Source organism: Stereum hirsutum (assembly GCF_000264905.1).
Source record: "Stereum hirsutum FP-91666 SS1 unplaced genomic scaffold STEHIscaffold_2, whole genome shotgun sequence".
Classification (NCBI taxonomy): Eukaryota; Fungi; Basidiomycota; class Agaricomycetes; order Russulales; family Stereaceae; genus Stereum; species Stereum hirsutum.
The window spans coordinates 2,277,175-2,302,971 of record NW_006763132.1 but is presented as its reverse complement, the minus strand read 5'-3'; the positions used below and the strand labels follow the sequence as shown (position 1 = coordinate 2,302,971).

The 25,797-nt window shown below is 52.2% G+C and overlaps 9 protein-coding genes across 9 annotated transcripts; 4 read left to right on the top strand and 5 right to left on the bottom strand.

Moving 5' to 3' along the window:
• Positions 1–2,355: 2,355 nt before the first annotated feature.
• Positions 2,356–4,558, top strand: STEHIDRAFT_91329 (MFS general substrate transporter; the record flags this gene model as incomplete). The annotated part of the gene is made up of 6 exons (XM_007299976.1): positions 2,356–2,766; positions 2,823–2,995; positions 3,056–3,342; positions 3,413–4,068; positions 4,145–4,351; positions 4,425–4,558. 6 exons carry the CDS (start codon positions 2,356–2,358, stop codon positions 4,473–4,475), a joined length of 1,785 nt encoding a protein of 594 aa, XP_007300038.1. The 3' UTR covers positions 4,476–4,558.
• Positions 4,559–5,228: 670 nt separating this feature from the next.
• STEHIDRAFT_165625 (uncharacterized protein) lies at positions 5,229–7,565 on the bottom strand. Its single transcript, XM_007299975.1, has 8 exons — positions 7,097–7,565; positions 6,960–7,012; positions 6,873–6,886; positions 6,791–6,837; positions 6,636–6,730; positions 6,454–6,531; positions 6,113–6,353; positions 5,229–6,032 (listed from the first exon to the last, which is right to left on the bottom strand). The coding sequence occupies exons 1-8, from the start codon at positions 7,165–7,167 to the stop codon at positions 5,906–5,908; spliced, it is 726 nt and encodes a 241-aa protein (XP_007300037.1). The 5' UTR covers positions 7,168–7,565; the 3' UTR covers positions 5,229–5,905.
• A 365-nt stretch (positions 7,566–7,930) lies between these two features.
• Positions 7,931–9,587, bottom strand: STEHIDRAFT_165624 (uncharacterized protein; the record flags this gene model as incomplete). Its single annotated transcript, XM_007299974.1, has 7 exons — positions 7,931–8,608; positions 8,673–8,892; positions 8,950–9,027; positions 9,083–9,179; positions 9,315–9,328; positions 9,400–9,452; positions 9,517–9,587. 7 exons carry the CDS (start codon positions 9,585–9,587, stop codon positions 8,488–8,490), a joined length of 654 nt encoding a protein of 217 aa, XP_007300036.1. The 3' UTR covers positions 7,931–8,487.
• Positions 9,588–9,918: 331 nt separating this feature from the next.
• Positions 9,919–12,091, bottom strand: STEHIDRAFT_91324 (disulfide isomerase). The gene is made up of 11 exons (XM_007299973.1): positions 11,852–12,091; positions 11,713–11,727; positions 11,624–11,636; positions 11,422–11,554; positions 11,238–11,313; positions 11,087–11,183; positions 11,002–11,034; positions 10,864–10,941; positions 10,592–10,804; positions 10,329–10,519; positions 9,919–10,179 (listed from the first exon to the last, which is right to left on the bottom strand). The coding sequence occupies exons 1-11, from the start codon at positions 11,983–11,985 to the stop codon at positions 10,023–10,025; spliced, it is 1,140 nt and encodes a 379-aa protein (XP_007300035.1). The 5' UTR covers positions 11,986–12,091; the 3' UTR covers positions 9,919–10,022.
• A 326-nt stretch (positions 12,092–12,417) lies between these two features.
• Positions 12,418–14,079, bottom strand: STEHIDRAFT_91323 (Formyltransferase; the record flags this gene model as incomplete). The annotated part of the gene is made up of 6 exons (XM_007299972.1): positions 13,794–14,079; positions 13,655–13,729; positions 13,498–13,580; positions 13,154–13,435; positions 12,990–13,091; positions 12,418–12,903 (listed from the first exon to the last, which is right to left on the bottom strand). Exons 1-6 carry the CDS (start codon positions 14,002–14,004, stop codon positions 12,418–12,420), a joined length of 1,239 nt encoding a protein of 412 aa, XP_007300034.1. The 5' UTR covers positions 14,005–14,079.
• A 434-nt stretch (positions 14,080–14,513) lies between these two features.
• STEHIDRAFT_165621 (uncharacterized protein) lies at positions 14,514–16,047 on the top strand (the record flags this gene model as incomplete). Its single annotated transcript, XM_007299971.1, has 2 exons — positions 14,514–15,951; positions 16,010–16,047. 2 exons carry the CDS (start codon positions 14,514–14,516, stop codon positions 16,045–16,047), a joined length of 1,476 nt encoding a protein of 491 aa, XP_007300033.1.
• Positions 16,048–16,139: 92 nt separating this feature from the next.
• On the bottom strand, positions 16,140–18,894 carry STEHIDRAFT_144628 (glycoside hydrolase family 13 protein). The gene is made up of 18 exons (XM_007299970.1): positions 18,782–18,894; positions 18,588–18,722; positions 18,495–18,524; positions 18,311–18,439; positions 18,150–18,245; positions 18,055–18,093; positions 17,966–18,002; positions 17,793–17,908; positions 17,662–17,724; positions 17,530–17,598; positions 17,400–17,467; positions 17,289–17,331; positions 17,081–17,227; positions 16,937–16,963; positions 16,814–16,875; positions 16,534–16,755; positions 16,420–16,462; positions 16,140–16,360 (listed from the first exon to the last, which is right to left on the bottom strand). The coding sequence occupies exons 1-18, from the start codon at positions 18,824–18,826 to the stop codon at positions 16,235–16,237; spliced, it is 1,497 nt and encodes a 498-aa protein (XP_007300032.1). The 5' UTR covers positions 18,827–18,894; the 3' UTR covers positions 16,140–16,234.
• A 1,400-nt stretch (positions 18,895–20,294) lies between these two features.
• Positions 20,295–22,978, top strand: STEHIDRAFT_152923 (uncharacterized protein; the record flags this gene model as incomplete). Its single annotated transcript, XM_007299969.1, has 6 exons — positions 20,295–21,206; positions 21,313–21,753; positions 21,821–21,958; positions 22,017–22,115; positions 22,173–22,772; positions 22,838–22,978. 6 exons carry the CDS (start codon positions 20,295–20,297, stop codon positions 22,976–22,978), a joined length of 2,331 nt encoding a protein of 776 aa, XP_007300031.1.
• Positions 22,979–23,301: 323 nt separating this feature from the next.
• STEHIDRAFT_165619 (uncharacterized protein) lies at positions 23,302–25,494 on the top strand. The gene is made up of 5 exons (XM_007299968.1): positions 23,302–23,436; positions 23,498–23,562; positions 23,629–23,652; positions 23,712–24,673; positions 24,741–25,494. The coding sequence occupies exons 1-5, from the start codon at positions 23,343–23,345 to the stop codon at positions 24,766–24,768; spliced, it is 1,173 nt and encodes a 390-aa protein (XP_007300030.1). The 5' UTR covers positions 23,302–23,342; the 3' UTR covers positions 24,769–25,494.
• The last annotated feature ends 303 nt before the right edge of the window (positions 25,495–25,797 follow it).

The window sequence follows — 25,797 nt, the reverse complement described above, 5'->3', positions numbered from 1 at the left end:
ACCCCCGGTGCTTCTAAGATATTCGTCTACCCATATACTCCCACCTCCAAACCCACCTCATCTCCCAGAAAATATGGCTTCAATCGCGTGGACACCGTCCTGTCCCCAGACGTGTTTACGACTACTGTCTCCACTTCTCCGGAAACACAAACTCGTCTCTCTCAAGACATACCTCAGCCCGGCTCGTACAACTCGCTCACTAGATCACCTTGTCCCAGTTTTGTACTATGCTCATCGCCCAAGGGCCTCCCCCCAACTCGCCGAACTTCCCTTCCTGCCCCCCGCCGTTCCCCGCCCCCTCCATCTCGTCGTCTTTCGCTCCCCACCCGTTGCGTAGCCGTCGCCGATCCTCTTCCCTCATTCATCACCATAGAAGCCGTCATCCTTCCCTCAGGTTTGGCTCGGCCTCGTCGACCCACCTCCATCACGACGGCCTCTTCCAAATCCAACAAGTCGAGGTCAGGATATGTAAGAGAGGGGATGATCGCGGCGTCTGTGAATCGGCTGGCTGATCTGGTGTCGGTGTTGGATAATTGTGAGCGGCGGATTGATGAGGTTTTGGGGATTACTGGCACTGGGATTGAGTCTGGGTCTGGGCTTGCTGGCGGTGGTTTGATTACCACTGGTAGTGCGTTCGACAGCGACTCCAGCATGGATGGATCTGTCGACAGTGGTGGACAAGTCGCAGACTCCGCCGAGCTTGAAGTGCAGACATTCGAGTATTACTGGAACGCGAATGGCGATCTCGTCAGGAAAGATTCCACCACAGACTCGGACGTGGCGCTGGAAGAGTGTTTAGAGAAGGAGCGGGCATTGGAAGAGCGTCTGGAAAGGGCGCGGGAGCTGGTTAGGATGCGCATGGAACGTCGTGCCACCGAACGTAGATATGTGTACTAGTAGCACTACCAGCGGAAAGAAAACAATAGAAGGAGCATCGGAGGACATACCTTTCGGAGGACATGGAACGCTATATCAGATCTTACCAATGTTATATTGAATAATCACCAAGGATGATTAGCTTTTCTCCATCCAGACTTCGAGCCCAGTTCCGATTTGAGATGTAAGTCAAAGACACAGTCAGATCTCGAAACGAGCGGGGATGCCGATAAGTTACATATGTGGGGACCCGGCAATGACCGACGCGCCAACGCCGTGGACTCAACCGACACCAACGGATCTGTGATCGGGCCTCTCTTGACGCTTTTCTGTTCTGCTTTTCTTCTCCGAGCTTGACTGGAGATCAGATTGTTTACTTACCTATCGCCGATGACGCTCACTTGGACCAAGATATCCGTGGCTGGTTTCTTTCGCTGCCTGGATAACTTTATGCTGAATTCTAGGAAATTTGAACCTCGCTGGACAATTTTAACATCTTGCCACCGCACGACTGTAATCATGGTGTTATCGTTTCTACTACCGCCCCCGCCCGTCGACTCCTACATGCAAACACCTACTTAGAGCCACGCTTGATTCCTGTCCTTCACTTTCTGCGTGGTCACTCTCGAATGCAATAGAACCACAATGATCTCGATCCCGAACCTCAGGCTTCGTGGCGCGCCCATCCACATACCTCTACGTCCGCCAGTATGCTATTTTTGAACTGAATACCTGTATAATCTATCACCATGCTCTACTCCCTTCGAGCGCTTCAGGCCATCGGTGTTAGGAGTTAGAGCGAGGGGCTGTGACACCACTTCATTCATCATCCAGCCCAACCTTGTCCCCTTCTATCGACGGAATGGGGGAAGGAGGCGCGCTTGACACCTCGCTTTGTACGTGTGGATCCCGACGTCCGCGGGAGGCTACCTTTATCTGAATGTGAAGGCCGCAAAGGACACTACGCCGTTCCGTTTCGAGGTCAGACCTCTCTTGTTCGATCCTGCTTGTGGCAGGACTCCGCATGAATGACCTGCATCGCAAATCTCGACTGGCGACTACTCTTGCTGTCGGGCGCCTGCTCACTAAGCTCTTCATGATGTCGGAGAACCATGATGGTTTATGCCCTTTCTTCTCCGGTGGGCAGCGCGATAGGGTACTGGCAGCCCCGTGGGATGATCGTTGCACAGAACAGGGAATCGACCTACGAGATGTGCGTTTGACAGTCTAAATACAGCGCTCTCATGTTCGGACGAGATGTGGGCCAAACACTGTATCGTCGCGGCGTGTATAGCACCAATCACTGCAGCTCCTCAGCGCGGCGCCCGACCGCACGATTGCATTCCTCATCTCCGTCCGTCCAGTCCTCGTCTGAACCACTATACTTAAGGTCCGCGGTCATCCCTCGACAGTACGCGTCCTCCCCCTTCCAGACTTGCTAAGACTAACCTCCGCTGCCGATATTCACAGATCGCCGTCATGGTCTGGGATACCGTCCGCGAGGCTCCTTTCGGACAAGTCGTCCGTCTACTCACCAGCAACCGCGTCTTCCAATACCCAGAGGAAAAGGATATAGAGGTCTGGTATTCCTACATCGACACCGTCAAATCCAGCAATTTAGCTCTCTACGGAACTATAAACCCGGACCCAGCCGACGTCGCCCCGCCGCCTTTCATTACACAGGCGCACCACTCAGCGTCGCATGCACAGGTCGACGAGGTACCGCTGGATGAGTTGATCGCTCCTCGACCTCCACTACCTGGAAATGAGTCGAGGGACACACTAGCAACTCAGGTCGATCCGTACGAACAGAATAGGAAGAGCGAGAAGAAGGAGATAAATTATGAGAAGGATGCGCTCCTTATTGGTTGGGCAGAAAATGACCCAGCAGTACGTATCCGAGTCCTCGCAATGTCTAAGTTTCAAGGCTGATGGGTTTATTGCAGAATCCTTTCAACTGGTCTTTACGCAAGAGGTGTTGCGTCACGGGCCTAATCGCTCTGTTGACGATTTCGATCTACATCGGCAGTGCAATTTATTCTCCTGGTATACCAGACGTTATGATCGTGTTCGGAATCAGCCAAACGGCAGCCACACTCGGGCTCACGCTTTTTATCTTGTGAGTATCACATTATTACTTTCCTTCCGGATTATCTGACATGTTGCTCATCGTGCTTAGAGGCTACGGACTCGGTCCTATGCTGTGGGGTCCAATGAGCGAAGTTCCTCAAATAGGCTTCAACTCGATCTACATCACCACCCTTGTCATATTCGTCATCCTCCAGGTTCCTACCGCACTGTCCGTCAACCTCGGCATGCTCCTCGCTTTCCGATTCCTGTCCGGCTTCTTTGGCTCTCCGGTCCTCGCCAACGGCGGCGCGTCGATATCGTACATGTTCTCTGCTCGAAAACGCGCATACCCGATCGTCCTCTGGGGCGCCGTAGCCGTTTGCGGACCCGTTCTCGGTGAGCATTGCACCGTTGCGTCTGTGCCTTCTATTTATACTGACCGGGCTTCTATTATCGTTTAAATCAGGACCTGTCGTCGGAGGATTCGCCGCGACGGCTAAGGGCTGGACATGGACAATATGGGAACTCTGCTGGCTCTCCGGCTTCAGCCTCATCGTCCTCTTCTTCTTCCTCCCCGAAACAAGCCACGCCAACATCCTGCACCGGCGCGCCCGTCGTCTCCGCAAACTCACCGGCCGGCCCAACCTCCGGTGCGAATCCGAATTCCTCAACGAGCAGAACAATCACCTCATCCACGACATCGCACTCTCGACCGCGCGCGGCTTCGCACTCAACTTCCAAGAACCGATCGTCTTCTTCCTCAATATCTACACGTGTCTCATCTACGGCCTCATCTACGCCTGGTTCGAGTCTTTCGCCGTCGTCTTTGGCGAGATCTACAAGTTTTCGCTCCCGATCGAGGGCGTGAGCTTCACGGGCATTTTGGTGGGCGCGATCATTGTGCTTCCGCCGTATTGCGCGTATTCGTACTATGTGATCGAGCCGAAGTTCAATGAGAAGGGGGAGTTGAAGCCGGAGGAGAGGTTGCCGTTTGCGTTCGTCGGGGCGTTTTTGATCCCGATCTCGTTGTTCCTGTTTGGATGGACAAGTAGGGAGAGTATACCGTGGATAGTGCCTATCATCGGCAGTTCGATATTCATCATGGGCGCGTTATTACTCTTCGTGCGTATTCTCCCCCCCCTCCACCTTCCTCGTCCACTCTTGCTAGATCTGAGTTTGACAATGCGACGATTGGCAGATGGCGGTGCTGAACTACCTGGGCGACGCCTACCCCTCTTACGCCGCCTCCGTGCTCGCAGGGAACGACTTCATGCGCTCCACCTTCGGAGCCGTCTTCCCCCTCTTCGCGACGCAGATGTATCATAAGCTCGGGGTCGGCTGGGCTAGCACGCTGCTCGGGTGTTTGGCCATCCTTTTTATTCCGATTCCGTTTGTGCTTTATAAGGTTAGCTTGGTCCCCTTTCCCCGTCCCCTTCAGAAAGGTCAGGAGTGTGCGCCGTGCTGACTCGTTGGTATAGTTCGGAGAGAGGATCAGACTGGCGAGTCCGAGGGCGAGACATGACATATGATGTGGTGTGATGTGATGTGATATGGTGTAAAGAGTGCATGTCATTAGTATACGGTTTCTCTCCTCTTCCTGCTTCCTGCTGCCATTAGTATCCTGTTGTGAGTCCGTCAACTGCAGCCTCCACTGCCGATACCCTCTCTCTGACTCCTGCTAGAACCAGGTCACGATTCAGCATTACCAAGTTACTTATTGTATCGCGCTAGAAGCGCTCGCTTTTCTAAATTGTTGTTACGCGTACGCGTTCAAGCTCGAGTTGATCACGGCTTGAGGCTGGTCAGCGGCTGGACAGTCCTTGCTCTCTTCAGTCTCTATCTTTCTCATTCTGTCATGCTTTGATTTTCTTTGTGCTCTCATGCTCTCACTCTCACTCTCCTCATCCTCTCGTTCTCGTTCTCGATTCTTGGATCTGGGATAAGTCCAGTACGCTGTGTATCATCATCCATAAATCACTGTACACTGTAGCACCTTTTCTTCTCACTTTCTCTTCTCTTCTTTCCCTCCGTCTCTTCGTCTGGGGTTTCGAATTCGCGTTCGGGATGACTCCATGCTTACTTACTGAGGCTGAGGCCGAGACCATACGATACACCGATGTGGATGCAGATACCATACTTAGATTGGGATGTAACAGACCGATAGAACATACCTCGTCAACGCCACCGGGATCGAACATCCCGTTGTCAATGCGTCGTCTCAAGCTCTCAAGGACTCACAATCGAACCGCATCGTGAATATAGCCCATCACACCGTCTTGAAGAGCGGGGGAAGACTCGGAGTCATGATGTTGATATGGCTGGGACAAAAATCAGACAGAAAGGCAGAACACTACAAACAAACAAACAAAAAGATTCAACAGCAACCGACATTCAAAGCACAGGACAGGAAACAGGACACGAAGTCAAAAAGCCGAAAAGAAGTCCATCCCATCCCGACGCTCTAGACTTAGAGGAACACCGGAGAAGGTAGGTCACGTATTACGAAACGAAACGATACGAACATAAAGTCTCCGAAAAGTTAAAAACAAAGCCAATGAAAAAGCGTACACAAAATCAAAAGGTATATGTATGTATGTAAGGGTGACGGCAGGAAAAGAGAAAAAGCAGAATGTCCCACGGCATGACTTCAGAGAAAGAAACTCGAGCCATGAATAAAGTGACCGAGGTTCAACGCTCGAGCTCCATCCATCCACCCGATCTCGCGCGCAGGCTGTTGTCCCGAACCAGAAACACAAGCACAAGCACAAGCTCACACAAAACAAACAGCAACAAAACCACAACCACAACCACAAACCGCCGCCTGTATCGTATCACGCCCCCACGCGACACATTTTCTCCGACCTCATCTCTCAGAATATAGAGGTCATCCCCCTCTCAGAATATAGAGGTCATCCCCTCTCAGAATTTAGAGGTCACCCCCCTCTCTCAGAATTTGGGTTTAGAGCAGAACAGCAGCAGCAAGAGCCCCAAAGACCCCAGCGGCACCGTACTGAGCCGCCAAAGTCGGGCCTGCAGCAGAACTGCTACCGCTCGAGGAGCTCGAAGCGGCCGACGTCGCGGTAGACCTGCACACCATCACACCATCGCATCATATCTCTCAGCACTCACACATCCACAAGATAAGAACGGGAGAGAAGAGACGTACGAGCCAGAGCTGCTAGATGCGCCAGTCGTCCTGGAGGCGGTGGTAGACGCACCGGTGGCGGCTGAAGATGCAGAGGAAGCTGATGAGGACGAGCTGGCGGCGGCGGAAGAGGAGGTGGAAGCGGAAGCGGAAGAAGCGGAGAGGGAAGAAGCTGCCGACGAACTGGAGCTGGAACCAGAGGCGCTAGAGGCGGCCGAGGCGGAGGAAGAAGAGCCGCCGCCGGTCAAGCAGCTCGTGTCACCTGAAGGTGTGTTAACCACAACACAAACAGAGCAGAACAGAATAGGGTGAAGCGATTAGTAATGTGAGCAGGTCAGGGGCGATTGAGCGGACGGACGTACTTCCGCCGTTGACGGTGAAGGCCGCACTCTGGGCGAGCGCACCGGTGGAATCACGGACGGTGAGACCGAGCGAAGTGCCTGGGAACGAGGGAACGAACGATCAGAGTCGGGCAACCCCATGGTCCATCGGGCACAGAACGGCGTGAGTGGGAACTGAGGCTGACTGAAGAACGTATACGTACCGGCAGTGACGTTCACGGCAGGCCAGGTGAAGGGCGAGGTCTGCTGGCCAAAGTCGATGATGGCCGTCCCGGTGGGGTCACTTCCGGGGAGAACGCTATAGGGATTGTGCGTTGGTAAGGGTGTCGGCGAGCGGGGCATCATGGACTTTACTCACCTCTGAGGACGGATGTGGATGACGTGTGTGACGTATGTCAGCATGTGCTATCAGGGAGAAATAAAATCGATAATGGACGAACGAGGAAGGTGCTGCCTACATAACGACGACGACGACGACGACGGGATCAGTCATGCGCTACAGCAGGATATGAGTGAGAGTGACGCACCACTACCGCCGTTCCAGACAATCTGAAGGGGCTGGCATTCGACGACATTCGCGCTGCACAACACACGACCCCATCGGTCAGTGAGAAAACCGCACACAATGCTGACTCCTCAAGAGCAGGACCACGACGAGACTCACGGGGTGTTGACCTGGAACTGAGCAGAGGCGGCGACGACGAAGAGCGCGGTGGCGAAGAGGGCAGACTTCATTGTGATGGACGTTGGGGAATGAAACGCTGAACGCTGGGGGAAGTTCTCACACGGCTTGCGTGAGGGCAAGGCAAGGCAGGCTTTTTAGCCTGGACGAGACCCGGGCGGTCCGTGGGTTATGCCCACGAAAGAGCCGCATCGGAGCATCGCACGGAGGTCATGATCCATGAAACGGCCAGAAACCTCGAGAAGGCCCAAGAATAGATATATAGCAGCTGCTTGGGTTTCCACGGCGTGGCGTGAGGATGGCAGCAGGCTCTGGCGCCAAGCGATGCCGTGGGCTTGGTGGCCAATGCTATCGACGTAACTAACGGTGAACTGGATAGAGCACGAGATATAGACGGCGATGAACTTGTCAGGAGGAGGGGGAAGTTCGATCGAAACTGAAGCAAGACTGGTGATAGTGGCCCAGGAAAGGGTCCCCCAGTTCGTACAGCCTATCGAGTCGTAAACAAGTTCAAGTTGTAGCAAGGTAGACGTCGAATGTTCTGTCCATTGGCTAGACAGGACGCTCTAAGATAGTTACAGCGTTCAAGCAAGTGAAGACGGTCGACGTCGTCTAGAAACAAGCATCTGCAGATATGTTCATGATCATCAACCGGGCCGCTGAGATCCACTTGTAGCCAAGAGCACACCAGGCAACCACCAGAAAGAATTTGCAACTCTGCACTTGGCGCCATGGCAGATCTCCATCACGACTGGCATCCATTCCATATCACTCACGCTCCATACGGGATTCCAGCGACTGCAGACTCCAATATTGGGGAAGGGCATAACCATGCATTAACCGGGACGTGAGGCCATGAGGGAAGTACAAACAAGGAAAGGCTCTGTAAGGTAAGAAAAGCCAAACACAAACGGATAATGGAGGGGGGTGCGAAGGTACCTATGAAAAACGGACGCCAGACGGACTGAGAAAGTGTTCATCCAACGCCGATGCTGTACAAAATGAAGGACAACGGACACGGTAGGCCATGAACAATAAAGTCACCAAATGCACACTTCCAAATTCAGAGATAGAAAGTGTAGACTTGGCCCGCGCCGTGGAAACTGTCAGATAGGAGTATGGACACAGAGACCGAGGAATAGTTTGTTTGGGGAAGAGAGAAAGAGACAGAGAAGGACGAGCTGTATAAAATGAACGAGGTATCGCGAACTCGGGTCCATCTGTTCAATCAATCTCGCGCGCACAGACTTTATGAACGTAACCTAACCACCATGAGTCGTTGTCCCGACCAAAAGCCTAAAAATGAGAACCAATAACCGCATTGAACCGCATCCTGTCCACCGCACTTTTCGCTAAATGCGAAAGAGAGGAATTTAGAGGAGGACGGCAGCGGCGAGGGCACCGAGGACACCGGCAGCACCGTATTGAGCGGCGAGAGTCGGGGCGGCAGCGGAGGAGCTGGAAGAGCTCGAAGCCGCAGAGGTGGCAGTGGACCTAAACGAAAGCAACCTTATCTCAGCACTGAAACAGGAGTCGAAAGTATGACAAGAGCACGTACGAGCCGGAGCTGCTGGAGCCGGTGCTCTTGGAAGCGGAGGACGATCCGCTGGCGGCTGAAGCTGAAGAGGAAGATGAGGCGGATGAAACTGATGAGGACGTGGCGGCGGCGGAGGTAGAAGAAGCAGAGGCTGTCGACGAACTGGAGCTGGATCCAGAGGCGCTGGAGGCAGCGGAGGCGGTGGTCGAGGAACCGGACGAGGTCAAGCAGCTGGAGTCGCCTGAAGATAACCACCGTTAACACGAAGGGACAAGTATGAGGTTTGGCATAGACGTACTGCCGGAGTTGACGGTGAACGCAGCGGTCTGGGCAAGAGCACCGGTAGAGTCACGGACGGTGATACCGAGAGAAGTGCCTGAAAATGGACGATGAATTTCGACTCGATGGTTTAGGAGTGGAGACAATCGTACCGGAAGTAACGTTCACGGCAGTCCAGGTGTAAGGAGAGGTCTGCTGGCCGAAGTCAACGACAGCGGTACCGGTGGGATCATCACCAGGGAGAACGCTACGGGTTGCCGTCAACGATTGCATTGATGAACCATCATAAACTAACTCACCTCTATCAAATACAATATGCGCGAGACGGACGGTGTATGTCAGCACATGCAATCAAGGAAAAGCTGGGCAACGGTTGATACGAACAAGGTAGGTGTCACCTATATAGTGAAGGCGACGACAGGATCAGTCAACAGTCACTGATAACCGGGAAAGAATAAAAGTGACGCACCAGAGCCACCGGTCCAGACAATTTGAAGAGGCTGGCACTCGACGACGTTCGAGCTAAGACGACGACGCAGGTCAGGGAAATTCCTGGGGACGTGCGTGCACAATTCGGACGACTTACGGGGTGTTGACGGTGAACTGCGCAGAGGCGGCGGCGACGAAGAGTGCGGTGGCGAAAATAACGGACTTCATTGTGGCGGACGTGGGGAACGATGAACGCTGTGGGTATGTGAACACGGCTTTGGGAAAGGGAAAAAAGCGGCGGTGAAGGCGTGTGGGAGTCGAACGACCGCTGCAATAAATACCTCAGCTTTGTTTACCCGCGCCAAACACGTTCTCCTGACCCGGCCTCTTCCGGCCGCTTCGGTCGCACTCCGATCCGCAGCCGGGGCCCGTGCCTGCTCCTCGCCACGCTCGCCATGCCCCGCCGGACCTGACAAGCCCGTTGAGGTCATTCGCCCAGTCATGACAGCATCAGTAGCAGAAAGATTATCTACTCGAAGAGTTGAACGGGTCCAGAAGTGTCGGTCAGGTTATATCTTATGTCAAAAACAGAAATAAGGCATAGCCAGCAATCACACACAGCCGATCCACCAGAAAGCCAGACTCAAACGATCCTCAGAAACTTCACAGCTCCTCAGTAGCCCGCTCGATCGTATCCTCCACCTTCGCCTCAGCATCCGCGACCTTCTTCGCCGTGAACGCAGCAAGGACGTTCGCCTTCATCTTGATCTCGTCTAGCTTTGCTTCCGCGAGCGACCTCTTGTCAAGGATCGACGCAAGACTGAATTGAGGAAGTCATGATTAGCATGCGTTCCGATAATAGTACCGGAACAACGGCGGGGACAGCCCATCATATATGAGTTGGGGCGCGTGTCCCCAGGGTAAAAATAGTATGGCACGCGAGGTGGAATGGATCCAGGAAATACGCACCGTTTCGACTCTTTCGAGACATAGTCCTCAGTACCATTCACGACTTTCTCCATCACGCGCACGTAATGCTTCGCTGCTGGGCCCACCTCCGCAGCAAGCTGGGAGGCCTCCTTGTAGATATCGGCGCGTGCATCGGCCGCAGCCACGAAAAACTGGGAGGCGAGGTCGTCGAGCTGAGCAACACGGCCGGCCTGCGAACGGATAATTAGTCTCAGTTAATGTCGAAGGAAGGAAGTTCAATGAGCAAGGGCTGGGCCACGAACCTTCTCGTTGAGAGCACCGCCGACGGCACGGAAAGTACCGCACTTCTCGTTCAGGTAGTCAACAAATGCCTCCTCGCTTCTGGCACCCTCGTACGCGATGGGCTCAGAAGCACCCTTGGGGAAGAACTTGATCGTGGGGAAACCGCTGACGCCATACTTCTCCTTGAGAGGAGCGTTCACAGCGGAGTCTGCGTCGACGTTGGCGACAACACACTGCACGAAATACGATGATAAGATTCAGTGTACAAAGAAGGAGTTGATGAGGCGCGTACGTTGGATTCACGGAGGAAATCTTGGGCAACCTTCTCATATGTAGGCTTCAAGGTCTTACAGTGACCGCACCATGGAGCCTATGCCACATTCCATGGTCAGCTACGCTATTTGAGAAGCACTGGAGTAGCAGGACATACGGTGAAGGTGACAAGCGCGTCGTTCTCGCCGTTCTAGTGTGCAATACTTAGTCTAGAGCATGAGAGGAGTGGGGACGTGGCATACAAGGACAACATCATCAAACGAGTTGACGTCCAAGATTTGAACGGCGGAAGGAGGGGGAGGCTTAATCTTTGACTTGACATTCGACTTCTGGGTGATGCTACAAATCTTGTCAGCAATGAGCTCGAACCAACGTAACCAAAGAGATACGCACAAAGACGCGAGCGCATCCAAGTCCCTCGCACCCTCATAAGGTTCATACGTCCCATCCGCGTTGAACCACTTTAGTGCTGTAACACATCATATTAGAAATCAGTAACGACCGTCTTGTCCGACAATTTCGCATGTCAACGATAGAGGAACTGGAGAACACGGGGGGTTAAGGGCTGGTAACGTACTTGGGTAGCCCGTAACACCATACTTTTGGCCCAGAGGCTTTCCGGCGCCATCTGCGTCAACTTTAGCAACAACGACCTTGTTTTTTACGTGTGCGTATGCATCGGCGAGCTGTTCATATACAGGCGCGAGGTTCTAAATGTATTCATTCAGACCGATGAGTTTAGGCATTGAGACCGAGTGGCAAGAGAACGAGAAGCGTACCTTGCAGTGTCCACTAATATCCACACCGCCGTAGTAAGCTTACACATTCATTTCTGCCAACGAATCTCACAGTTAACGAAGCAACGTACCACCATGGAGCGAAGCTGTATAATTCAGAGCACGAGAGAACAACTCATCAGCCCAACATACACTTATATCCACGAATGACCCGGTCCTATACAGAGTACACGGACCATATCACGCATAATGGAGGAATATCAAACGTACAACTCGACCAAACCAGGCTTCCCCTGTCCAATAACCTCATCGAAGTTATCCGGGGTGAGCTCAAGCACATTTGACGCGAGCGCGCCCACAGTCGCGAACGCGAGTGCGAACAGAGAGCGAGTTGCGAACTTCATTGTCGTGCTCAGCGTACAGATTTAACCAAAGTGATTCGGAGGTCAGTCAGAAATTATGGTCGGGATAAAGGAAGGAGGGAAGGGGGATTATGTGGTCGTGGTTGTGGTTGGGAGGGAATGTAACCTGCGAGAAAGTGACGTGGAGTGGCTTTGAGAGGTGTGGCGTTAGAAGTGCTTTGTCACTGGCGACGTGGCGACTGTGGCGTGGGTAGCGCCTGAGCGACAAGAAGGAATGGGTGGGAGAGTACTCTTCGTGTTCGCCCAATGGGCATGTCTTCATCAACAATCTTGAGCACCATGAGAGTGTACGCTGGCATTTTTTTTTTGACCAAAGGTCAGGATTGCAGGAACCATCGACACGAAGTGCTATCTACCAGATACCACCACAAGTCCGTGTATCATTCAACGCTCAACACGAATCCGAGTCAGTGTTTATTTTTCAGTAACATCATCAGGTTGCCTGAGCTCTGCCTCACTGAGAAACATCACATAATCCCTCCTCTCGCCCTCCCTCCACTCCGGCAAAATTCCATTCCACCAAGCCTTTGCTCCCAACAAATTCCTATCCTGCGTCTTCAACTGCTTCACCTTCACCAGCTCCATGTCTTTACACCTCACTAACACCGCATCTTCGTACGGGACGTATTTCGCTGCCCCGGGGATCTGTGGTAGTCTCCAGCGTTGTTCTTGAGTTCGTCCGTCTGGGGAAGCAGATGCGGAGGTGGAGGCCTCTGAGATGTCGTGCAGTTGGACTGAGCGTCCAGTTTTGGTGTATATTGTGAGTGGCTTGTGGTGAGAAATGGCACGGTAGTGACGGAGGATGGATTGCGCCGTCTGGGCAGTGAAGGAGATGAAGGACTGTGAAGGAGCGATGAGTGGGGCAATTGGAGGTTCCGAGTCGGGAGAGAGCAATGATGACTGCGCCGTTGATGATGCCTGGAGAGCATATAAAAGTGATCAGGATGGCTTGCGGATAGACAAAGGGAAAGAATGCAGTCGAGTACCTTTCCAAAACGCATGTCGCGAAGGACAGAGACCAGAAGATCCCCGCCTTCGACAGCTAGAGAGTCGCGAAGTGACTGGAATGTCGCATCTTCCGGTATCATCTGAATAAATTCACAGTGTCTTCAGGCTCCCTTCGGATGATATTACTCTCACTGCTACTTACCATCTTCCTGCTTCCCCAGATATCTCCCGTATCGATACCCTCCTTCATCTCCAACATACTTATCACAGAAACCCCTGTCTCCTTCTCTCCATTTAACAATGCGTGCTGTATCGGCGCAGCCCCTCGATATGCGGGAAGCAAAGATGGATGGACGTTCAGACGGCGATGTGGATGAAATGTGTTCAGGAGGGACTTTCGGAGGATGCGTCCGAAGGAGGCGGTAATGAGGACGTGGTTCGAAGGTAGCTGATCACCAGAGGGGACGGTGAAGGGTTCTGGAGGCTAAATCACAAGTAAATTTAATTATTGAGCGGTTATGATAAGAGAGGGGGAAAAGGTCATACGTTCCAGGTCCTGAAGTCTGGTCTGTGGTGCGGGATGGTGGCGACAGTAAGCCCTAGTTCATCACCCAGCGACTTGAGTGGCGCTAGCATCGCATAGTAAGAATAAATTTAGTGGTTATTACCACGATTGCATAGGATGATAGTCATTCGTACGCACAAACCGAAAGTTGGGACCTTCGCCGACCGACATACTCGTCCGGGTGTGTCACCAGAGTCAAGCTTTGCCAAATATCTGGTCATCTACAACATTGGAATCACTTTAATCCAGACAGTGATTTGGAGGATACTGTACCGACCTTTGGCATGATGGAGCTGTTTCAGTACAGTGCATGAAAACTCGTCACGGCCGAAGAAGAGGACATTGAATGGGCGTGTGTCTGTCTTCGTGTGAAGAAGACGAATTACTCGAGGTCGACGAGGTTGTATCAATGAGAGAGTTTTACTGGGAGTCAAGGTAGATGATATGGATGGTCTAGATATTCTCCGAGCATGGTCGAGCAGCAGCATCTGACGTTCCGGGTCGCCAGCACACAAGACAATAGACTAAGTAGTAGAGTATCCGAGCTTCGACAGCACAAGCGCAAAACGAGATATCTAAGTAGCAGTACAGGCTGTGAGTGATTTATTTTGTTGAGCCCAGGGATGTTTAGAACTCGACCCAATATGAAGCGCGGTGAACTGAATGACGGTGAATGACGGCTTGAGGGTAAGTCACAAAGGACAGCTCTTCCTGGACCGGGAGTAGCCGGAGGCACCGAGCATAAATATCCGGCCCTCAGGCAGCAGGCTGCTGCTCAACTGTCACACACACCACTGTCATCACGTCAAAAGACTTTCGAGTCCTTTCTACCTGGACCTCGACTTCAAAGGCATCCCAAGATCGAACGACTATCCCAAGAACACATCCACGTCAGCAGTAAGTAATATGTCGTCCGACTCCCTTTGTCTGACGTCTCTGACCATGGGCTTAGGCTCTCTGGACCCGAAATAAATCTACATTGGTTTTTTATTCTAGCATGGAACTCACTCACTCGACTGGTTTTGCATCGCTTCGATGTCCCGCTGACATCCTCTTCGAGATCTTCATTCTTCTCAAGTGCGAGGACTTGCCCCGTATGAGACCGAAAGACTTTCCGATGCTCTTGACACACGTATGCCATCGCTGGCGTGAAGTCGCTACATCATCTCCTCTACTATGGAATAGGCTCGAAGTCCGAGTCCCTGAGGACATCGGATGCAACCCATCATCACGATCGCAAGCATTCTTCTTCTTCCAGCATTGGTTAGAGCGGTCCCGTTCTGCACCGCTCACGATCTCTCTGACCAGTCCCTCGCGTTTATACAACTCGCGGGAAGAAGACGTATCGGATGCGTTCTGTGGCCTTTATTTCCAGGCGCTGTTGCAACACTCCGCACGTATACGCGACCTCAGCATCCACATACGCCACACACCCTCTCCCTTTCGACACGGGTCGCCACTCGCATGTTCAGGCGTTCTTCGCAACTTAACGATACGCACTGACTCCATATGGAGCTCTGCAGACATATTACCATTCTTGTCTGCGGCATCTTCTCAGACCATTCGTTCGGTGGCTTTGATACTCCCAGAACTTGTTCCAACACAAGATGGGGTGACCCTTTTGCCTTCTACCACGCTCCCCTGGTCATACTTGACGGACCTCACCATCGACGAGGGAGTTATTCACAACGGTCTTCATTCGCTTGTGAACTGCGGACCGGTCTTGGACGTGTTGGAGCAATGTCGCAAACTTGTCAATCTCTCCATTACTCTTCGCAAAAATCGTGGCGATGGTGATTATCCCGGGTATCGTCCTGGGGTCAATATGCCACACCTCCGGTCATTCTCGATATCTTGGCTTGATAGCAAGTCGAGGGGCACGCTCGTAACATTGCTGGGGAACATATCGTGTCCTATAATCGACACGTTTAGTGCTCTTAATAACCACCCTCATAATATCCATCTCAACGATGCGATGGTCCTAGATTTCCTTACGCGCCATTCTGCCACCCTGCGGGCTCTCACCATACCTGGCATGTACGACTACCGCCTTATATTTGGAGCCGTCCCAAACCTAAAATATCTCGCTCTCGCGAATATCAATCGTCAGGGGTGGGTAGTGCCTCTGGCCCTAAGCCAAACACCGCCCCTGCTGGAAGAGCTAGTCCTTCTCAATACGCATCAGCAGCCCTTGACCATCGCGCGGCACACTCCCCCATTTCTCTTCAGCATCATTCGTTATAACCGTCCAGCTTGGCAGAACTTGCGCGTCCTGAGGTTGAACCCTTGTTTTTGGAGGGTTGTGTTAGACGTTCAAGATGGTCGGCGTGAGCAGATTATGGTGAAGACTGTGCTCGAAGACTTTAAGGGGCAGGGGTTGCAGTTATATGTCGAAGGGACTCAGTACGAACGTCCTGGGCAAAACAACTGTTATCGTGAGTATTATTACTGTCCTAATACCTCGTCCCTCCATACTGACCACAAGATCTTCAGCGGATACGGGAACCACCGTGTCTTTCCGCGTCTTTTGAGACTTGTCGGCCAGGCCATAGAATTCACCGAACAGTCATGGCCTGATCAGGTTTGATTCTGCGGGCTTTGTAGGGAATGTACTATATGCTTGCGTTCAGAGGCGATTATATGACGATAGGATATATACATATATACGTGATGAAAGCAGTCGATTGCTATCCCAATCTTAGTGCAGAGTTCGACGCTCTATAGGGTAGGCACCCAGACTTGCAAGCCTCCCGGCGGACACGCAAAGTGGGCCCAACCTTTGGCAGAGACCTGCACTCGTTCCGAGGACCCAAGAGAGGCAGTATACACCTTCTTGGCGTTGTGCTGAAGGTGGCAACAGAATGCGTGAGGTGCAGCAAACAAGAAGAGTGGAAATCACGCACTTTGCCAACGAACATCGGGATTGTATGTGTCGCTGCAGCATTTCTGGTTACATGAAATCGATGAGTGTTTATCATGCGTCTGTTCGTATCGCGGATAATGAGATAGAGACGTACTGCGCTTTCCCTTCTTTATCCGCATTCGAGATGACTACCACACACCCTGCACGATCTTTCTCACCCATTCTGACGAAGCCGATACAGTTCCTGTCGTGGAAGTAATCATTCACGGGACCGTGTGCATGCGCTTTACGCAGTCCCATGAGTTTGCGGAGAATTGGGGCGATGGCGGAGGTATCACATTCTTTGTTGGCGTAGAGGTCGCCGTAGAATACACATCTATGGGGATGATGATCAGTTCGGTGGTGGACCGCAGAGAAAAGACAGAAAAACATACGGGTGCCCTTCACCGCGGAGGAGGATTAGAGCGTATGCTTGGAGCTTGAAAGCATTGTAGACCTGTCCATACATCATTAGCGAATACGATAATTCCTTAATGGTAGTGAGAACATGGACTCACCCAACTCTCAAGAGTTTGTCCGATTTGCTATACATCAATGAGCTACCGTTTTCCCTTCCGGATTAAAGGTACATGGAAAGCCATTACCGAGCTACACATTTAATGTTAGTACGTTAGACCTCGTGATCCAGGCTGCGAGGGGACATACTCATGATTATCCACGAAAGTGACAGCATCGTGTGGTTGGTGCCATAGGACTGTATCGTTCATGATGGTTCGAAGATCATAGGTAGCTCCGGCCTTACTCGTTTCATGGAACCGATAATGTAATGGTACGTCGAAGAATGACAGCTACAAGTTATCGGGTAAGAGTGTGGAATATGAATGGAGGCGGTAGCAGATGGGACGTTACCTGTCCTTTGAAGTTTTTCACGTAGTTCAGAAGACTCTTTCCACTGTAAGACGTATGAGCAACGAGCTGATGTTTGGAGTAAAGCTGATGTTCAACGAAGTGTGAACCTACTCTCCGGACCAGTACTCTCCGACCGCAAACGTTCGCGACCGGTTCGGTTGTTTCCTCACGCTATGAATCTGTCGAAACAAGGGGGTAAGCCGAAGAAGGGATCGGCCACCATTCAAGAGTGTCCACGTACCCACTCTAACAAGAATTTATGGTCCATATGTTTGATCGCGTCGAGACGGAAACCAGACGCGCCAATAGTCTGCAACACGATATCAGCCTCGACCTCGCACACACTTCCAATAGAAAACATTCAATAACTCACGTCTAGAACCCACGTACCCCACCGCTTGAGGTCCTCCTTCACCTCAGGGTGCTGCAGGTCAATCTATATCCACATCGACGATGCTACGGCTGAGTTACAAGTTCACAGGTTGGTTTAGAATGCATACCCACGTCTATACCCAGAAGATAATCGTAGTTCCCATTTTCCTGATCGACGTTGGGAGACCAAGGCTTGTGAGCGATACGGTAGATAGCATTTTTCTTGGAGCGGTGATCCCAGTCAAGGCCTATGTTCAATGATATGATTAGTTGGAATGGTCGTGACGATGTGGTTTTTCACTTGCCGGTGAAATGTTCATGTGTCCAGCGCATCGAGCTGTACTGTAGAGAGAATGAGATGGTGAGAACATGGCATGCAATGGTCATAAATCACCTTGCCACCACGGCCTTTGAAATCGTAAGCTGTCCATCCCTTGAGGGTGTATCAGTTTCTGCCTGCGAAATGGCAGAACATATAGCGCCACAAACCTCGATCTCTCTCGGTGGCCCAGCCTCTTGATGCCTGTTCTTCTCGTTCACTGGAACGGCTTTGAACACTTCTGTCCGATCTGCTCCAATTTTATGCTAAAATGAGAAGCATTACTTTTCGGTCAGACTCGGAAAGAGATGAGTTAGGAGTAGTTACATACGTTTAGTACAGCATCTATGATCACGTCGATGCCGTGGGCTTTCGCAGTCGAGACGGCCTGCTGAAGCTCTTCTTTCGTTCCCCAGCGCGTGGCTTTAGTGCCCTTTTGGTCGAACTCGCCGAGGTCCCACTGTGCAAGGCTATCATCGTTTCGAGGTTCGAGGGGACAGAACGAAAGGTCCTACAAGATCGTATGCATCATAGCCTTGTCCCAGCTGACCGAGATAGAACACCGATATCAGTACGCCGTATGAGTTGACATCAAGGTAGATCGCAACCTTGTGAGTGGCTTTATTAGGTGGCGGTAGCCATACTTGCGTTACTCCAAGTTGTGCGAGGTGTGGCACCTCGCTCTCAAAATACGCCCACCAGCTCATGGTCGGATGCATAGCGTCCCAAGTATAGAACTGGAACTGTATACCGAACAGCAACGATCAGTACAATTCCCCTATCTGGTACGAGATTGACAAACCATGAGAGGATTCGTCTGCGAGTTGCCATTCGGTCCAAGGTCCATGTCGGACAGTGCACCTGTGGCGGAGATGCTGCGCTGGCTGCTGTATACATCTTTCGCGTCACGAGCGCTCGCGCCACCACAGAAAATATTTCGGAGCTTGACGAAGAAGGACATGGCAAAAGGAGCACTTTGGGGAAAATAGATCCCGGATAATTATTTCTCGTGGTTGACGGCAGTGCGGGTCAACTTGAGCATGTGACGAAGCTTTGGCGAGCCAGGTACGAAAAGCAGGGACCGTAGCTCTCTCCTAGCAGTGAGACTAAACGAGAGTGTAGAACGTCAAGCAAGATCAAGCAGGTGAAAGAGAGAACCAAGGTGGAAGAACGCAGTCAAGAAGCACTTCGAGCTGAAACCCAACGGACGCGAACCGCGCCCCAATATTCGAGCGGTGGCGCCGTGGCAAAGATCATTCAAACTCCGCCGGACTGTGCCGCCTATAAATTCTGCTCCTGCGGCTCTTTTTTTCTTCACCGTTGCATCCACCACGACACCTCCCGTCTCTACGCCAGCGTTCAGCTCGTCTTTGAGTCTTGGAAACGGTGTTGATCCTTTGTGAATAGGTGGTGGATCAGATCGAGAAGCCCCCTTAATCGCTCCCAATGCATAGACCCTACGTAGATGGGAGTTTCATGATGTGGCGAAATTCCTTCCTCTTTGCTATAGACTTTTTGTAATGCCGTTATTTCAATGACAATCGGTTCTTGTCGTCGTCCATATCCGCTTTGCTTGATATCGTTGAAATGATATGTGCCGCGCAATTGTTCAGTCGTCGAGGAAGATTCAAGAAACCCATGATCTGCTCGACGTGCTGCTGCTCTAGCAATGAGATAAGTAGCAGACTGTAGGTGCCCATCATAAGTACACACCACCATCCATAAACTTGTCTTCTCCTTGGACTAACGCGAAGAACGAGACTGAGCTCGAGAACAACGTAGAAAACAAGAAAAACATCTCCTCTCGTGCACAAAGTGGTCGTCGGTAAACGACAGGGTCACGTGATGATTTAGACGCGCTTCGTTCGTCGCGCCTTCGCCGTTTGCGTCTTTCCTTTCGACTTCGTCTCCGTCTTATATCTCTTCTTGCCTCTATTAAGTAGTAGGTACCCAAGCTCTCTCACAAGGTAAGCCTTTGCTGCCACATAAATCTATATGGCTTCTCCGTTTTTGAAAGTATATCCGGACTGACTCGCACATCGATGCGGTCATCTTGGACAAAACAGTGGCGTCGACTTGGGAGAGTCTTTCATCGTTTTCTGGTTACACATACGGATACCCTTTAGCTTGTGTGCCCAAGGTACGTTATAATAAATACATCTTGTTAGCATTTAATTCACTCTACTCACCAAGTTCTAGTTCCTACCATACCCCGTTTAGCCTTCAGCCGTGGTGAAGTGGCTCACTCACCCTCTCAGTCCCATACCACCCGTCACACCCTCCCGGTAACATCTATCGCCTGAGTCAAACTCATCATGATCGTCCGCACCCCCCCTCCCAAACCCCAACCACCAGCATCCCAAACGACCGCCCAACCGAGCAACACCCTCCCCGCTCCCTCTTTCGGTCGTGCTCCCTCCACCTCCCCCATCAAATCCCGAATCCCATCCGCCACAAACTCCACCCTCAACTCTCCCTCCAAACCCAGAATCCCGTCCTCCGGCTCTGGCTCAAACTTCCTCCCTTCTGCCTCCACCTCATCCCTCTATAACTCAACAACAACAGCAGGAAAACTCCCACCCCCGAAACCCATTCGTTCCGCCCCTGCGAGCAAACCGTACGAAGCCCTCGCTGCGTCTCAACAGTCTCATATCGATGAATTGGTGAAGAAGAGCCATGCGCTCGAGGCTACTGAGAGTCGGTTGCAGAGCGAGTTGAGCACGTATCAGGCGAGGTTGAGGATAAAGGAAGATGAGATGAAGAGGTTGGGGAATGAGATCAGTGGACTGAGGAGTGAGAGGGAGAAGATGAGTGGGGAGAAGGAGAAGATGATGGAGGAGTTGGAAGTCAGGAAGAAGGAGTTGGACGGGCAGAGGAAAGAATGGGAAGGCGCGGTGCAGAGGTTACAGGAATGTCATCGGATCATTATGCTTCGCAATGTGGGGACTTTGGAAGCAGAGAGGTGCGAGAGGATGAGGGTGCAGGAGGAGGTTAGGAAGGAGAAGGTGGAGAGGATGAGGGCGGAGTTTGAGAGCGCGCGGTTGAGGGGGGAGGTTGTGGAGTTGGAGGCAAAGGTGGATGAGAAGGATGAGGTGCTGGACGGGGTGAAGGATAGGTATATGGAAGAGGTTGGGGCTATGATCGCGAGAGTGCAGGAGCTGGAGGTTGAGTGTAAGAATTGGCGGGAAGAGGCTGCGACGTACTGGGGTGACAAGGAGATATTCGAGGTGCGTGGCTCTCATACTTGCCTTTTCCATCACGCTGTGTTATCCGCTGGACGGCATACTGTCCACTGTTGGCATTATATTGACCATATTCATTGCACAACAACAGGACGAACTATTTAAACTCCGCAAAGACCACACTGCCCTTCAGTCCAAATTCGCGTCATCAACCCAATCGTACGAACGTACCCTCGAAAAGACCAAACTCCAACTCGAAGGTTCTCAGTCCTCATACAACGATCTTGAGCGCAAACACTCTGATCTTGAGCGCCGACACATCGAACTCGAACGGGACTACACGTCTGTGAAGTCCCAGCTCGAGAAATGGCAGAATCTAGGGAATGAGGAGGGCAAAGAAGCGGAGAAGGCGAGGAAGGAGGCCGAGAAGGTGGCGAAGGAGGCGGCGAAGGAGAGGGAGAAGAGAGAAAAGTTGGAGGGTGAGGTTAAGGCCTTGCAGAAGGAGGTGGAGGAGTTAAGAGACGGTCAGGAGGACGCGGAGAAGAGTAAGAAGGATAGGAAAGCGATGAAGAGGGCAGTGGCAGATCTTGCGGTGTGTTTCTTCCTATATGTCATCATCACGGGGTCTCACTCGTGCATCATTTGTTCTGTGCATGTAGCAAGAGAAAGCGGATGTGGAGAGCAGATGCAAGGAGCTGGAGGCACTATTGGAAGAGAAGGTGGCGAAGGGAGGTAAGGATGGAGATAAATCCGCGAAACAGATTGAGAAACTCAGCTCTGCATTGACGGAACACGTCGTATGTCGTCTGCCTTGTTTGTTCCCATTGTCTCGCTCTGATTATTTATTTTCAATAGGAGAAAGCAGAGAAGGAAAAGAAAGAGGCCGATGCAGTGAAGAAAGCTCTCGAGAAAGCCCAGAAACAGATCGTCGACCTCCAAGACAAACTCTCTTCGGTAAATATGACTAGTCATTCCTTCACATCCTCTCATACTCACACCAAATCCACTTAGAGCAAGAAGGTCGCCAAAGGCTCAAATCTTGACGACCCCTCGGCCTTCCTCTCCCCTCCGGTCTCAGAAGAACCACGACCATCCCGACCGAAAGCGCGAACCAAGCGTCAGCCTGAGACGGAGCTCGCTGAGGAGGACGAAATCGAGGAGGCCCCACCAGCGAAGTCGCCGACGAGAAAGGGAAAAGGCAAAGCTCCCGCACGCGAACCATCACCCGAGACTGACGATGACATTTCCCCTGAACCCGAGCCCGAAGCCACACCACCACCCAAATCCAAGCCTAAATCCAAACCCCAACCAGCGAAGAAAGACTCGTCACCCAAAGCAGTCGATACACCCACAGAGAAGGAGAAGGATAAGAAAGGGAAGCGGAAAGCGGACGAGCCAGCTGATGATGACAGGAAGACCAAGGCGAAGAAGAAGAAAGCTTCAGAGGAGCCTGCACCAGCACCGAAGAAGAGAGGGCGGCCAGCGAAGCCAGCAGCTGTGGCACCCGTGGAGAGCGACGAAGAGGCTGTGGTGTCTGTGCCGAAGAAGAAGAAGAAGATGAGGAAGTTGAACGCAATAACTTCGTTTGATTGGGAGTCTATCAAGTTTGGGGTGTGTCTTTTTGCACTTGACTGCTTGTCCGATCTGTTGCTGATCTTCGATCCCTGTGATTGCAGGAGCCAGCTGGCGATAGCAGTGGCGCCAACAAGCTTGACTGGAATGCTGTCAATATTTCGCCTATCAAGGGATCAGGACCAACGTCCAGAATGCCATCTGGCTCACGGAAACCGAGTGCATCTGTGTTTGGACGGTCGTAGATTCTTTTGCGTTTCGTTGTTTGGCCAGCCTATTTCCTTTATCTTACCGTATCTTGTCTTATTTTTCTTGACGTGGTCCCTTGGTTCAGTTCTTTGTATACGTTTATCTTGACTTCATGGTCTCCCTGCTTTGGTATATTTGTATCATCTTGGTTCTATCTGGAATCTATCTGTCTGTCAAAGACGGTGGCGAGTAAACTATGTGGCGTAGTACGCAGTGAGCACGTGCGAGTCAACGGAGAGGCTGCCGAGCGTGGGAAAGGTTGACGGCGGTGGGGATGGTCGAACACGCGCTGGCCTCGCCCTCGCCTTCGCCCGCTCACCCCATCCCGCCGCTGACATCCTGCACGCACGCTCATACACTATGCCGTCCCGTCCCCCGACTTACCAGTCCATTGAGAATTGCAGCCCACGCCCACCGCTGCCTCTCGAACATCTCAATCCCTACATTAGATCACGTTCGTAGCCTAGTTACATCTGTGTTGAATTACAGTCCGCTCATTTCGTTGTATTTTGCAGTCAATCCCCTAAATGTCCCATCCGTAAAGTTTCAAGAGATAGTCAGAGATGATCAGAGGACGATCGTGCGTTTATCTAGCTTCTTTTGCGCGTGATCGCGATCCTCATTAACAACGTCTCCATTCTTATAGGTTGCACGCATGAAGGTTCAAACAGTACGACTTCAATCCGTCTCATCCATCTTCACCAACCACAGCTAACAAATAACTCTTAGCCCCAAGGCCATGCCTTCATTCTCCGTCGCCTCGACACCGGTGCCGTATCCCTTACCACCATGTTCCGCGCAGCGTTCCCCACCGCCAGCGACGAAGCCGAAAAGGCAGAGGCGGCGTGGGCCAAAGCCAACTTCGAGACTGCAGGGACCAACCGCTCCGGAAAGGCTCGCTTCGCCGGAACCTGGGTCAGCCCTGTGGTCTCCCTCACCATCGGAGAGGCGTACGGCCTGACTCCCATCCTCGAACCGCTCACAGACGCCATGCCCGACCCGGCCGTAGAGTACCGGAAGTCTTCAAGGGCTCAAGGAAACATTAGCATGACCAATCCCGAAGGTACTCCCAAGGGCGTCAAACAACAGTTGCCGACCCCCGCGCCTTCGTTTGGGCCCGGACCCACTCCCGCGAAGAGGGTGCGAAGAGAGGCTTCTCCTGCTGCTACGCCCGCGCAGCGCAACACGACCGCTTCTTCAGTGGCCTCGCCCCGTCGCTCAGGTCGTACCGCCAGCCCCGCTCAGCCGCCCCTCCCTAAGACACTTGTCGCGAAGCCGGCCAAATCGCCTCTCAAGGCGACTCGCAGCACTGCCATCGACCCGACCACCTCAGGCGGTTCAGACGAGACCGCGGTGGACGAAGACGTTCCGGATGTTCCCGGCCCGGATCCCGAACAGGACATCGCGGAGCAGCGCGAGCTCATCGCCAATCTGAAGAAACAAAGGGACGAGCAACAAAGGCTGCAGGTGACGGAGAATCAGGACGAGGCGCCGTCGGCTGAGGCGAGTGGTGCCACTAAGAGAGGCAGGGACGAGGTGGAGGCGCCGTTGAAGTTCGACTTCAAGGAGCCGGAGACGGAAGAAAGGGCGATCGCGTCGAACAGGAGGGTTTCGAGGTTCATTGAGATGACCCCAGAGAGGAGATCGGCTGTTTGGGGCACAGCGGCTTTCGCTACGGTCTTTGGCCTCTTGTGAGTGCAATCTTCATACGTCTTCGGGTGATGTTCCTAATCTTCTCTGGTTCTCACGTTCCCGCAGAGCCTTTGTCCCGAACCCCTGGTTCTAAGGCCTGCCAACTACTGTTCAGTCGCACCATGTCTATCCTAAACGCCGTCCTCATATCGCTGTCCTTGTTTGCTGTCAGCTGCTGCACCATCTCTATCTGGGTTCTGCGTTTATCGCCTTTTCTCCGTCTCCGCCGATATCTTGTGTCCCGTGTCCGGCCCGTCTAGTTTTGTCTTGGTGATTCTATACTGCTCACCGCACGGAACGAATACAGCGTCACCTGATCCACACGCTGTATCGTTCCCTGCCACCTGGAGCTATATTATCAGCCACTGCTACCTTTTCAGCGTCCTTGTCGAATTTCCTTCGTCTGTGTCTGTATGTTATTGTCGGATTGAGCACCCTTACCTTCTTCTTTCTACGTCTAACGACTATACTCCTTCTTTCTTCTGACGACTTTACCACATACATGCCTATTCACCTTCTATCTATCCAGCTATTTGAACCCTTACCCTTTAAACTATGTACATCCACCGTCCTCCCCGCACCGAGCTATCCGGCACATTCTGCTCCTCCCACAGATTGTGGCGGTGCGCCCTGCGGGCGAATCTCCCCTTCCGTTTCTAAGCCCTTTGGTCTCGTTTATGTTTTTCTTTTCTTTTTGACGTTTTATTGTCCTATGCCCTTTCTTCGATGATATGTTTTTAATGATGTCGTTTTGCCGTTCTCCCTTTTGACTGTTTACGTTTTGTGCTTTCGTCTTGTTTCTTGTCATTGTATCTAAGCGGGTGTCTAACGTCCATGGGCGACGGGCTGAATTGAAGGGTCAGAAACTGGGTCGAGAGCTTCGAAATGAAAGGGCCAGCAAGTTGCGACCTCGTGAGCGCCGTTGATCAAGTCATTGTGGCGCGCCACATTGATAGACCTGAGCCCGGGAATTGGGTCAGCCCAAGTACATCAGTTGTTGCACTCCGCGGGATTGGTGACCCCGTCCGAACTGTCAGCGCAATTCCTCTTATCCTTTCCCCTCACCTCTTTGCGTCTGTGTAGCTGCTTCCTGCTCATGGTCGAGGCTAACCAGAGGAATACT